Consider the following 14,143-nt stretch of genomic DNA (forward strand, 5'->3'; position numbering starts at 1 on the left):
CCTTCCTCCTCCACGTTGAGGTCATGGAATTCTATCCCTTGGCTCCTCTTACTTCTCCTCTGGGGTCCTGGTGTCAGGGGTGGTCTGGTCCGGGGTCCATGTGTGGGGGAATCAGATGATTGTTGGGTGTTTCTTGGTTCCTCCGGGGACCTGGTGTCTGGGGTGGTCTGGTCCGGGGTCCATGTGTTGGGGAATCAGGCCATTGTTTGGGGTTCTCCTTGCTCCCGTACGGTGAGGAGCCCCTTCCTCCTCCACGTTGAGGTCATGGAATTCTATCCCTTGGCTCCTCTTACTTCTCCTCCGGGGTCCTGGTGTCAGGGGTGGTCTGGGGTCCATGTGTTGGGGAATCAGGCCATTGTTGGGGATTCTCCTTCTTCCCATACGGTGAGGAGCCCCTTCCTCCTCCACGTTGAGGTCATGGAATTCTATCCCTTGGCTCCTCTTACTTCTCCTCCGGGGTCCTGGTGTCAGGGGTGGTCTGGGGTCCATGTGTTGGGGAATCAGGCCATTGTTGGGGATTCTCCTTCTTCCCATACGGTGAGGAGCCCCTTCCTCCTCCACGTTGAGGTCATGGAATTCTATCCCTTGGCTCCTCTTACTTCTCCTCTGGGGTCCTGGTGTCAGGGGTGGTCTGGTCCGGGGTCCATGTGTGGGGGAATCAGATGATTGTTGGGTGTTTCTTGGTTCCTCCGGGGACCTGGTGTCTGGGGTGGTCTGGTCCGGGGTCCATGTGTTGGGGAATCAGGCCATTGTTTGGGGTTCTCCTTGCTCCCGTACGGTGAGGAGCCCCTTCCTCCTCCACGTTGAGGTCACGGAATTCTATCCCTCGGCTCCTCTTACTTCTCCCGGGAAATGTCATTCTTCCTTCTATTTCCAGCTCATCCGGCATTATCCCTGGGAGGTGTCATGTGCCTCGTGCCTCCTCCATGCAGCTGTTCCCTTCTCCTGATCTGAGGACTGATAATAGATGCCAAAGGCTGCGCAGCCACTACCTGACCTGCAGAACAAGCCCCTCCCACAAGGATGACATCACACAGGTGTATCAGGCCAGGTAGTTGACTGTCAGCCAGGTACTGATCTCTGATTGGAGGAGGCTCCCCTGACTCCCCCACACATTGGTCCTCACCGATCGGTCGCAGGACGGGCGCCGTGCCATCAGGAGGTTTGTGACATTTCCTCCCAATGTTCCTCTTTTCTATTTCCGCTCTCGGGTGTGGGTGATGGGCTTCCATCCAGCGCAGTCACATGACTCGAGGGTTCTGAGGGCGCCCACATATGTCAGACGTTCGTTCTCCGTTCTCACTCAGCTTCCAGGGGACACCAGCAATTCATCCTCCCAGGAAGAGGAGTCGGGGGCACCAGAAACATCCTCATATCCAGGGATTGGGCTGAGGGCTGGGCAGAAGAGGCGGCTGCCTTGGGTGCTTCATCAGGACGGGGCACATAAAGGGCAGAACCTGCGACCTCTGCAGCTGGGGGAGGTCACAGCTCGTGGAAGGGGGGGATGGGGGTTCAAGGACCTTGTCCTGGCACTGCCAATATCTAATATATACAGTACAGTAGTTCCTTATATCCAGAGATGGTCCGAGGGGTGAGAAGACCACCTTGGGGGCTTCATCAGGAGGGGAGTATAAAGGGCTGAACCTGCGACCTCTGAAGCTGGGGTAGTTCAGGGCGCTCCACCACCCATGGGAGGACGAGGGCGCTCCGCCATCAATGGGAGGACGAGGGCGCTCCACCACCGATGGGGGGAGCAGTGGCGGTCAGTGGTGATGGGGGGGGAGCAGTGGCGGTCAGTGGTGATGGGGGGGAGCAGTGGCGGTCAGTGGTGATGGGGGGGGAGCAGTGGCGGTCAGTGGTGATGGGGGGGGAGCAGTGGCGGTCAGTGGTGATGGGGGGGGGAGCAGTGGCGGTCAGTGGTGATGGGGGGGAGCAGTGGAGGTCAGTGGTGATGGGGGGGGAGCAGTGGCGGTCAGTGGTGATGGGGGGGGAGCAGTGGCGGTCAGTGGTGATGGGGGGGGGAGCAGTGGCGGTCAGTGGTGATGGGGGGGGAGAAGTGGCAGGTCAGTGGTGATGGGGGGGAGCAGTGGCGGTCAGTGGTGATGGGGGGGAGCAGTGGTGGTCAGTGGTGATGGGGGGGGAGCAGTGGCGGTCAGTGGTGATGGGAGGGAGCAGTGGCGGTCAGTGGTGATGGGGGGGAGCAGTGGCGGTCAGTGGTGATGGGGGGGGAGCAGTGGCGGTCAGTGGGGATGGGGGGGAGAAGTGGCGGCAAAAAAACCAAAGAGATGCCGGAGACTCAATGTATCGACCCCTTTCAACACCTGCCGCTGGCTTTGGTCTGCATGGACATGTATCGGTTTACATCTCTCTATCACATACCTGGTGATGGAGGCCAATGGAGAGAGGGCTTCCCTTGTGGCTAAGTTCCAGACTCCCCTGAGAGTGGGACAGCGGGAGTCAGGCCCAAAGTTGCACAGGTCGCCTGTAGGAGTGCTGGTTGGTGGTCCACTCAGCAGCACAGCTGGTGCATGGAGATAGGTCTGCAGACAGGAGGCGCCTGTGCGAGGTATGCAAGCCTCTCTGGGATTTAGATGTTTACTAGATAGACGGTTCAAGCCAAGATCAGGTACCAGGTGGGAATCAGAGCAGACGTAGTCAGATGGGATAGCCGAGGTCATACACAGAGGAGCGGGAGAGAGAGAGTATCCATAAGTCAGGCCGAGGTCAGATCAGGGGTAAAGAAGAGTAGACAGGTCCAGGAGCAAGCCGAGTCGGTAACAGGAAGTCACAGGAACCAGGAACAGGGCACGGGGAGCTAGAGATCTTCCAGCAACTTGAGGAAGTGATGAGCCTTCTTATAAAGGCCGTCTGGCACCAAACTGAGGCTGATGTGTCCTTCTGCGGCCATGCAGAGTACTGGCAGAAATGCCAGATCTTCCAGAACTTCTGCCGTGGACAGGACCATGACACTGTCCCACCAAAGACCATTGCCATTGTCCCAGGAGACAATTATCACAAGATGCAGAAACGCTTTTCCACGCCGGCTATCCAGTGGCTGATGTACGTAGAGCGGACAGAGAACATTACCATACAACACGCTTTAGGGTCAAGAAAAGAAAGTCGGGAAGTTTTTTCTGGATGGCTATGCTCTTGTTGATGGCTGGGACACAGCATTTGAGTTTGTAGGTTGTTATTACCATGGATGTCCTCATTGCTAGGATAGGGATGATCCCGGTGCGTTCACCCAATCCACATACAGCCAACGGTACCAACGACTTCGGGCTAAAAAAGCCTTCCTAAAAAGAGACCAATACGTGGTCCGTATGCTGTGGGAACATGAATGGAAGAAGATGTTGAAAGAAGATAAGCATCTCCAGGAATTCCTTCTCGAAATGAAGTTCCCATGGACCCCTGTGACGCTCTTTATGGTGGAAGAACGAATGCCATCAAGCTCTATCACAAAGCTGAGGAAGGTGAGACCATAAATTACTACGATTTCACAAGTCTTTATCCCTTCGTCAATAAGACCAAAACCTACCCCAAGGGACACCCCAAAATCATCTATGAAAACTTTCACCCCATTCAGGAATATTTTGGTATCGTGAAAGTCTATCCGCCAAAGGGATTGTTTTTTCCGGTCTCGCCGGTCAAACTGAACAAGCTGCTGTTTCCTCTTTGTAACACATGTGCTTCAGATTCCCAGACGGAGCCTTGCACCCACAGCCATGAAGAGCGTTCTCTGACCGGGACGTGGTGCGTGGTGGAGCTGCAGTTGGCGGTAGAGAAGGGATACAAGATCACCCAAATCTACGAAGTCTGGCATTTCTCCGACACCACAAATGACCTCTTCGCACCTTACAATACACAACATCTCCAGTGCAAACAGGAGGCTTCGGGATATCCCAGCTGGTGTACGGATGATGCCAAGAAGAAGCCATATATTGACTCCTCCTACAAAAGGGAGGCCGTTCAGCTACGTCCTGAGCACATTACGGTGAATCCAACCAAGAGACGAATCTCCAAACTCTTCCTCAACTCCTTGTGGGGAAAATTTGGGCAGAGATCCAACTTACCACACACCAGCATTGTCACCGACCCTGAAGAACTTTTCAGGCTCATGTTCTCTCCCCGCTTTGAGCTTTCTGAGGTGAATGTCATAGATGACGAGTTGTCAACTGGAAATACGCCGAAGGCCACCACAAGGCCAACAAAAACACCAACATCTTCCTAGCCTGTTTTACCACGGCTCATGCCAGACTGGAGCTGTACCAGCCGCTGGATGGGCTGCAGGAAAGGTGCTTCTATCACGACACCGATTCCATCATCTTTGTGAGTAAGAAGGGGGACTGGAACCCTCCACTTGGGGATCACCTGGGGGAGCTGACCAACGAAATTCCAGATGGAAAACATATCACCGAGTTTGCATCGGCCGGGCCCAAAACCTACGGCTACAAACTGAACACCGGGGAGGCAGTCCTGAAGGTTAAGGGCATCACTCTCAATGTGGCCAACAAGCAAGTCATTAACTTTGAGAGCCTGAAGGACCTGGTGCTGGATTACCCTCAAAATTCGTATCCTCAGACGCAGAGATCGATAGGCGTGGAGCAGTCCGGTATTGTCAGAAATAGGAAACGTTGGTAGATTGAGACACAAAGGTGCGTGTACACCAAGAGGCAGCTCGCCCTCAACTTCACCACCTTGCCTTTCGGATATTAAAGGGCCACCATTGGTCACATTAGCCTGATAACATTGTATGCCGGTGATCTGTCCTTTCCTGATATGGGGGGGAGGGGATTGGTCCTCCAACGCCGATGATGATGAATCCCTCTCGTTGGACAGAGAGATCTGTACTGAATCATTATCTGTATGTACAAAATGGACCAAGAAACCTTTGTAACTGAAGGCTTCCATCGTCAACCAACCGCGCACAACGTATATTATACCGAGACGTCACCATAAATATCTCCCTGTGAAATCGCTACAAATGACGGCAAAGATACTTCACACCACATTAGATCGATGGAACCTCTACATGGCCCCCGCACTTAGATGGCATTGTACCCTCAACCCTGGAACTGTCCTCAGCCTTTATAACATGGAGGAACCCTTGAAGGAACTATCAAGTCTGATGGAACCCCTACATTGGGGGTCGGTGGGAAGAATGTCCCTTGCATTGGGGGTCGGTAGGTGGAATGTCCCTTACATTGGGGGTCAGTGGGAAGAACGTCCCTTACATTGGGGGTCAGTGGGAAGAATGTCCCTTACATTGGTGATCAGTGGGAAGAATGTCCCTTACATTGGGGGTCAGTGGGAAGAACGTCCCTTACATTGGGGGTCAGTGGGAAGAATGTCCCTTACATTGGTGATCAGTGGGAAGAATGTCCCTTACATTGGGGGGTCAGTGGGAAGAATGCCCCTTACATTGGGGGTCAGTGGGAAGAATGTCCCTTACATTGGGGGTCAGTGGGAAGAATGTCCCTTACATTGGGGGGTCAGTGGGAAGAATGTCCCTTACATTGGTGATCAGTGGGAAGAATGTTCCTTACATTGGGGGTCAGTGGGAAGAATGTCCCTTACATTGGGGGGTCAGTGGGAAGAATGTCCCTTACATTGGGGGTCAGTGGGAAGAATGTCCCTTACATTGGTGATCAGTGGGAAGAATGTCCCTTACATTGGGGGTCAGTGGGAAGAATGTCCCTTACATTGGGGGTCAGTGGGAAGAATGTCCCTTACATTGGTGATCAGTGGGAAGAATGTCCCTTACATTGGGGGTCAGTGGGAAGAATGTCCCTTACATTGGGGGTCAGTGGGAAGAATGTCCCTTACATTGGTGATCAGTGGGAAGAATGTCCCTTACATTGGGGGTCAGTGGGAAGAATGTCCCTTACATTGGGGGTCAGTGGGAAGAATGTCCCTTACATTGGGGGTCAGTGGGAAGAATGTCCCTTACATTGGTGGTCAGTGGGAAGAATGTACCTTACATTGGGGGTCAGTGTGAAGAATGTCCCTTACATTGGGGGTCAGTGGGAAGAATGTCCCTTACATTGGGGGTCGGTGGGAAGAATGTACCTTACATTGGTGGTCAGTGGGAAGAATGTCCCTTACATTGGGGGTCAGTGGGAAGAATGTCCCTTACATTGGGGGTCAGTGGGAAGAATGTCCCTTACATTGGGGGTCAGTGGGAAGAATGTCCCTTACATTGGGGGTCAGTGGGAAGAATGTCCCTTACATTGGGGGGTCAGTGGGAAGAATGTCCCTTACATTGGTGATCAGTGGGAAGAATGTCCCTTACATTGGGGGTCAGTGGGAAGAATGTCCCTTACATTGGGGGTCAGTGGGAAGAATGTCCCTTACATTGGGGGTCAGTGGGAAGAATGTCCCTTACATTGGGGGTCAGTGGGAAGAATGTCCCTTACATTGGGGGTCAGTGGGAAGAATGTCCCTTACATTGGTGATCAGTGGGAAGAATGTCCCTTACATTGGGGGTCAGTGGGAAGAATGTCCCTTACATTGGGGGTCAGTGGGAAGAATGTCCCTTACATTGGGGGTCAGTGGGAAGAATGTCCCTTACATTGGAGGTCAGTGGGAAGAATGTTCCTTACATTGGGGGTCAGTGGGAAGAATGTCCCTTACATTGGGGGGTCAGTGGGAAGAATGTCCCTTACATTGGGGGTCAGTGGGAAGAATGTCCCTTACATTGGTGATCAGTGGGAAGAATGTCCCTTACATTGGGGGTCAGTGGGAAGAATGTCCCTTACATTGGGGGTCAGTGGGAAGAATGTCCCTTACATTGGTGATCAGTGGGAAGAATGTCCCTTACATTGGGGGTCAGTGGGAAGAATGTCCCTTACATTGGGGGTCAGTGGGAAGAATGTCCCTTACATTGGGGGGTCAGTGGGAAGAATGTCCCTTACATTGGGGGTCAGTGGGAAGAATGTCCCTTACATTGGGGGTCAGTGGGAAGAATGTCCCTTACATTGGGGGTCAGTGGGAAGAATGTCCCTTACATTGGTGGTCAGTGGGAAGAATGTACCTTACATTGGTGGTCAGTGGGAAGAATGTCCCTTACATTGGTGGTCAGTGGGAAGAATGTACCTTACATTGGTGGTCAGTGGGAAGAATGTCCCTTACATTGGGGGTCAGTGGGAAGAATGTCCCTTACATTGGGGGTCAGTGGGAAGAATGTCCCTTACATTGGGGGTCAGTGGGAAGAATGTCCCTTACATTGGGGGTCAGTGGGAAGAATGTCCCTTACATTGGGGGTCAGTGGGAAGAACGTCCCTTACATTGGTGGTCAGTGGGAAGAACGTCCCTTACATTGGGGGTCAGTGGGAAGAATGTCCCTTACATTGGGGGTCAGTGGGAAGAATGTCCCTTACATTGGGGGGTCAGTGGGAAGAATGTCCCTTACATTGGTGGTCAGTGGGAAGAATGTCCCTTACATTGGTGGTCAGTGGGAAGAATGTCCCTTACATTGGGGGTCAGGGGGAAGAATGTCCCTTACATTGGGGGTCAGTGGGAAGAATGTCCCTTACATTGGGGGTCAGTGGGAAGAATGTCCCTTACATTGGGGGTCAGTGGGAAGAATGTCCCTTACATTGGGGGTCAGTGGGAAGAATGTCCCTTACATTGGGGGTCAGTGGGAAGAACGTTCCTTACAGAGTAGGTTCCTGGCAATTGTGGTTTGGAGATAATTGGAGGAGGGGGGGGGGGGAAAATCACACGTATATCTTTGTGTACACTTTGTAATCCGAGTCGCATCAAGTCGATGACACTCCTGGGATATGGATCTGGTCAGGGAAGTCGCAGAGGGGGTTGTTCAGCTGCTTTGGTGTTCATGAAATCACCAACAGGGGCACTAGATGGGCAGCAATGAGACGACCCCCAAAACAGGAATGGTTTTACAGGTGGAGGCCACTGACATTGTTTTCCCTCCTCATCTTTTCTGACTGTTTTTCTCTCGTTCTGCATTTGGCTCGGGTCAGTGTCACTACTGGTACCATGAGGTCATACCTGGACCCTACAGAGGTCACACAGGCAGTCCAACTCCTCCAGGATGGCACATCAATACCTGCCATTGCCAGAAGGTTTGCTGTGTCTCCCAGCACAGTCTCAAGAGCATGGAGGAGATTCCAGGAGACGAGAGCGCGGAGGAGATTCCAGGAGACGAGAGCATGGAGGAGATTCCAGGAGACGAGAGCACGGAGGAGATTCCGGGAGACAAGAGCACGGAGGAGATTCCAGGAGACAAGAGCACGGAGGAGATTCCAGGAGACGAGAGCACGGAGGAGATTCCGGGAGACAAGAGCACGGAGGAGATTCCGGGAGACGAGAGCACGGAGGAGATTCCAGGAGACGAGAGCACGGAGGAGATTCCGGGAGACGACAGCACGGAGGAGATTCCAGGAGACGAGAGCGCGGAGGAGATTCCAGGAGACGAGAGCACGGAGGAGATTCCAGGAGACGAGAGCACGGAGGAGATTCCAGGAGACGAGAGCACGGAGGAGATTCCGGGAGACGAGAGCATGGAGGAGATTCCGGGGGACGAGAGCACGGAGGAGGATCCGGGAGACGAGAGCATGGAGGAGATTCCGGGGGACGAGAGCACAAGGGAGATTCCGGGGGACGAGAGCACGAAGGAGATTCCGGGAGACGAGAGCACGGAGGAGATTCCGGGAGACGAGAGCACGGAGGAGATTCCAGGAGACGAGAGCACGGAGGAGATTCCGGGAGACGAGAGCACGGAGGGGATTCCGGGAGACGAGAGCACGGAGGAGATTCCAGGAGACGAGAGCACGGAGGAGATTCCGGGAGACGAGAGCACGAAGGAGATTCTGGGAGACGAGAGCACGGAGGAGATTCCAGGAGACGAGAGCACGGAGGAGATTTCGGGAGACAAGAGCACGGAGGAGATTCCAGGAGACAAGGAGCACAGAGGAGATTCCAAGAGACAAGAACATGGAGGAGATTCCGGGAGACAAGAACATGGAGGAGGTTTCGGGAGACAAGAGCACGGAGGAGATTCCAGGAGACGAGAGCACGGAGGAGATTCCAGGAGACGAGAGCACGGAGGAGATTCCAGGAGACGAGAGGACGGAGGAGATTCCAAGAGACAAGAACACGGAGGAGATTCCAGAAGACGAGAGCATAGAGGAGATTCCAGGAGACGAGAGCACGGAGGAGATTCCAGGAGACAAGAGCATGGAGGAGATTCCAAGAGACAAGAACATGGAGGAGGTTCCGGGAGACAAGAGCACGGAGAAAGTTCCAGTAGACAAGAGCACGGAGTAGGTTCCAGGAGACGAGAGCATGGAGGAGATTCCGGGAGACGAGAGCACGGAGGAGATTCCAGGAGACGAGAGCACGGAGGAGGTTCCAGGAGACAAGAGCATAGAGGAGATTCCGGGAGACAAGAGCACAGAGTAGGTTCCAGGAGACGAGAGCACGGAGGAGATTCCAGGAGACAGGCAGTTCCTCTAGGAGGGCTGGACAGGGCCTTAGAAGGTCCTTCACCCATCAGCAGGACCGGTATCTGCTCCTTTGTGGAGGAAGAACAGGATGAGCACCGCCAGAGCCCTACAAAATGACCTCCAACAGGCCACTGGTGGGAATATCTCTGACCAATCAGAAACAGACTTCATGAGTGTCATGGATCCCCCAGAAGCCACGCCCATAGCGCCTAGCTAACCGAGGAGCGCACGTGCGGCCGTGACTTGGGGTACGAGGGGATAAAGGGGACTCAACTTTGTATATATAAACCGTATATAAGATCAGCCGTGATATCCTTCCACAGCCGCACTACCTCTGCCCACCACCGGGGGGAGACTCCACTCCAATCCAGATGGATGACCACACACTGCAGATACAAATCTTACATACAATCTGGTGCACTGATTAGAGTCTAGGAGCAGCTTAGTAATCACACCCTTCTAGAGTCCCTCCAGCTACCTACAGCCTGAACCCCGATGTTATCACCCTTCCACTGTCCACACCCCCACACCAGACACACCCCTCCCCCCCTCCAGACACCCCCTCCCTCACACCAGACACACCACAAAAGGTAGCCTGTGACCACCCAACAGTTTATCCGCAGAACGGTCTGCTGAGACACCCCACACACACAGATCTCCGTCTGGCCGATCTGTTACCTTTTACAATCTGCATGCAATCTGCCCACACACAGTGCAATTGCATACAGATTGGCAATGAGCTGACCGAGTGTATAAAGGCACTAAAATACGATACAATCTAATCCCTCCGGAGATATGAGCCCGAGCTTTAAAACACAGAAGTCACTTATTAATTTTATGATGTCATTTCCCGGAAGTGGGCGGAGCATAAAATATGTACAAAGTATAAAAAGTGACAGAAATACAAGAAGACACACAAATGACTTCACTATAAAATAAAAGGGAATAAAACAGAATAAAACGTTTACCGAGATCTATCCTGCGACTGGAGCAGGTCGGAGCGTCAGCAATCCGTCAGTCAATAGAACCGGCTCCATACGGATCAACATGTCCCAATGCCCAGGTACTCCATTTCTTGGGATATGGATGTAGGCGGGACATTAGTCCTCGGCCAATTGACCCTGGGGGGTGGTCCTGTACCCGCCCACAGGATGTTCTGGGTGCTGATCTGCCCAAGTTCAATCGGACCAAGACCGGCTTGAATCACCAAGTCGGGGATTGGATTTCTGACACCAGCGCATCAGTCCGATCGGGACAGTACCAATCACTGCTCAGCTATCGCACTCCAGCGCCACCTAACCATTTCCTGCATTTTCCTGGCCTTCTACCTAAGTCACAAATATAGTTTTTATATGTCGGTGTAACCCACAGAGTGTCCCATCAGAAGGAAGTATTTTCATCTCTCTGCAACTAATATTTTAGCTTTTATGAGGGAGGAAACATTTCCTTTGATCTATGGATGTACTTTAGAGCCCCCCAGACAGATCGGGGCCCCCTGGTGTCATGAAGCTGAAATGTCTGCGTTCCTCTTTTCAGCTTCAGGAAGATGGCCGAGTCTGATTATGTATACAGTGCAGGAAATGTGTATTTGCCCCCCCGATGCTGAATGTTCGCCCCTCACACAGAAACGATCGGTCTAACAATGGAATGTTCGCCCCTCACACAGAAACGATCGGTCTAACAATGGAATGTTCGGTGTAACACAGAAATGATCGGTCTAACAATGGAATGTTCGGTGTAACACTGAGAGACAGAATACAACAACAAATTCAGCAGAAATGCGTCTAACAAATGATGACGGATCTGCATGTTCATGAGGGAAAGAAGGATTTGATCCCCTATCATTCAGCAGGATTTCTGGCTCCCAGGTGTCTCTCATACAGGTAACAAGCTGAGATTAGAAGCAGTCTCTTAAAGGGAGTGCTGCTAATCTCATTGTGTTACCTGTATAAAAGACACCTGTCCACAGGAGCCATCAAACCATCAGATTCCAAACTCTCCACCATGGCAAAGACCAAAGAGCTGTCCAAGGATGTCAGGGACAAGATGGTAGACCTACACAAGGCTGGACTGGGCTACCAAACTATGGCCAAGCAGCTTGGTGAGAAGGTGACAACAGTTGGTGCAATCATTCACAAATGGAAGAAACACAAAACAAGTGTCAGTCTCCCTAGGTCTGGTGCACCATGCAAGATCTCACCTCGTGGAGTGTCAATGATCATGAGAACAGTGAGGAATCATCCCAGAACTACACGTGAGGATCTTGTCAATGATCTCCAGGCAGCTGGGACCACAGTCACCAAGAAAACAATTGGTAACACACTACGCCGACAAGGACTGAAATCCTGCAGTGCCCGCACGGTCCCTCTGCTCAAGAAAGCCCATGTCCAGGCCCGTCTGAAGTCTGCCACTGAACATCTGAATGATGCCGAGGAGGACTGGTGGGAAGTGTTGTGGTCAGAGGAGACCAAAATCCAGCTCTTTGGCATCAACTCAACTCGCCGTGTTTGGAGGAGGAGGAATGCTTCCTATGACCCCAAGAACACCATCCCAACTGTGAAACATGGTGGTGGAAACATTCTGCTTTGGGGGTGTTTTTCTGCTAAGGGGACAGGACAACTGCACCGCATCAAAGGGACGATGGACGGGGCAATGTACCATCAAATCTTGGGGGAGAACCTTCTTCCCTCAGCCAGGGCATTGAAAATGGGTGGTGGATGGGTGTTCCAGCATGACAATGACCCAAAACACACGGCCAAGGCAACAAAGGAGCGGCTCAAGAAGAAGCACATTAAGGTCCTGGAGTTCACTGTATGCATTTTCCGCCCCCCATTCCATCTACACCAGAATAATGTACATGGAGGATGAATATCGCCCACCCAGGGAGGAGCGCGGCGTTGTTACACACAGGGAGGAGCGCGGCGTTGTTACACACAGGGAGGGGGCGCCGTCCTCTGTAGGCGATGATGGAACATTTTATGGACTTTCCACCATGTGATGATGGAAATCCCCGATTATCTGACATCGGATCTCAGCATCTGCAACCCCCCCCCCCCTGGGGAATACCCCAGAGGGGAGGGACAGCTGAGGGGAGACGCTCTGCAGAACACAGACAGGAGGAAATGTGCTGCATTGGAGGGATAAAGAGTCACTCCGCTCACAACTGACATCTCTTCTGTCTCACAGGGACTGTCATAGTGGCATCTCCAGACAGGAGGGGTTCCCACCATCCCTGTACACCCACAGCACCCATTATCAGGGTTTCACACCATCTCTGCACCCATTATGAAGGGTTCCCAGCATCCCTGTGCCCATTATGAGGGGTTCCCACCATCCTTGTGCCCATTATGAGGGGTTCCCACCATCCTTGTGCCCATTATGAAGAGTTCCCGCCATCCTTGTGCCCACTATGAGGGGTTCCCACCATCCCTTCACCCATTATGAGGGGTTCCCACCATTCCTGTGCCCATTATGAGGGGTTCCCACCATCCCTTCACCCATTATGAGGGGTTCCCACCATTCCTGTGCCCAGTATGAGGGGTTCCCACCATTCCTTCACCCATTATGAAGAGTTCCCACCATCCCTGTGCCCATTATGAGGGGTTCCCACCATCCCTTTGCCCATTATGAAGAGTTCCCACCATCCTTGTGCCCATTATGAGGGGTTTCCACCATCCCTGTACACCCACAGCACCCATTATCAGGGTTTCCCACCATCTCTGCACCCATTATGAAGGGTTTCCAGCATCCCTGTGTCCATTATGAGGGGTTCCCAGCATCCCTGTGCCCATTATGAGGGGTCCCCACCATCCTTGTGCCCATTATGAGGGGTTCCCACCATCCTTGTGCCCATTATGAAGAGTTCCCACCATCCTTGTGCCCACTATGAGGGGTTCCCACCATCCCTTCACCCATTATGAAGAGTTCCCACCATCCTTGTGCCCATTATGAGGGGTTCCCACCATCCTTGTGCCCATTATGAGGGGTTCCCACCATCCCTGTGTAATTGCAGCCTCCACTGAGGCTCACTGAAAGGAGTGGAGTGATAGTCTCACCAGTACCGGACCCGAAGCCCCCCGGGACCCCCCGGGACCCCTCACCTCCAGCACGATCTCGGTCAGGTGGGTCTGTCTCTGCGCCGTTCGGTCTCCGGGTGCCGGACTCTCCCAGATCAGCAGGCAGAACACGTCGTATTTCTTCATCACGGGGCGGTAATTGCGCTCGGCCACCTCCAGGACGCGGTCCTTGCCGTCATAGGAGGGGAAGTGGAGGCCATCCTCAGCCCCAATCAGGGCGAGAAGAGCCCCCAGGACCAGGAGGGTGAACGTCTGCATGGAGGAGGGCGGCTGGGGAATGACTGAGGGTCCGGCAGGCTGACCACCTTACATAGCCCCCCCGCACCCCCCCCCTGCACACTCCCCCCCCCCCACAGACCCCGCACTCCATTTTTAGGACACAGTTGTTTCAGAGCTATAAATAGGCAGCTGGTGGGGGGAGGGGAGTCCAGGAGGTGACGGGTCCTCTTCATACGTACCGACCCGCTTCTGTCCTGAAGATTCTGATCCGTCCCACAGATGAGCGTCAGATGTGATACAAATACAATGTATTGGCCAAAGTATTCCCCCTCCAGATCATGTGATTCAGGTTCCAAACCCCTCCCAATCATGTGATTC

General features: G+C 53.1%; 1 protein-coding gene across 1 annotated transcript in view; it reads right to left on the reverse strand.

The window, feature by feature from the left end:
* LOC149430716 (calsequestrin-2-like) overlaps positions 1-13,830 on the reverse strand; it is a 44,589-nt gene extending 30,759 nt beyond the window's left edge. The window contains 1 exon segment of the mRNA XM_089666063.1: positions 13,571-13,830. Within this exon segment, the coding sequence (XP_089522189.1) occupies positions 13,571-13,804 (234 nt within the window). The 5' untranslated portion in view covers positions 13,805-13,830.
* Positions 13,831-14,143: the final 313 nt, after the last annotated feature.

This window comes from Staurois parvus, unplaced genomic scaffold (assembly GCF_062004578.1).
Source record: "Staurois parvus isolate SC_StPar_1 unplaced genomic scaffold, SC_StPar_1.0 ptg002502l, whole genome shotgun sequence".
Classification (NCBI taxonomy): domain Eukaryota; kingdom Metazoa; phylum Chordata; class Amphibia; order Anura; family Ranidae; genus Staurois; species Staurois parvus.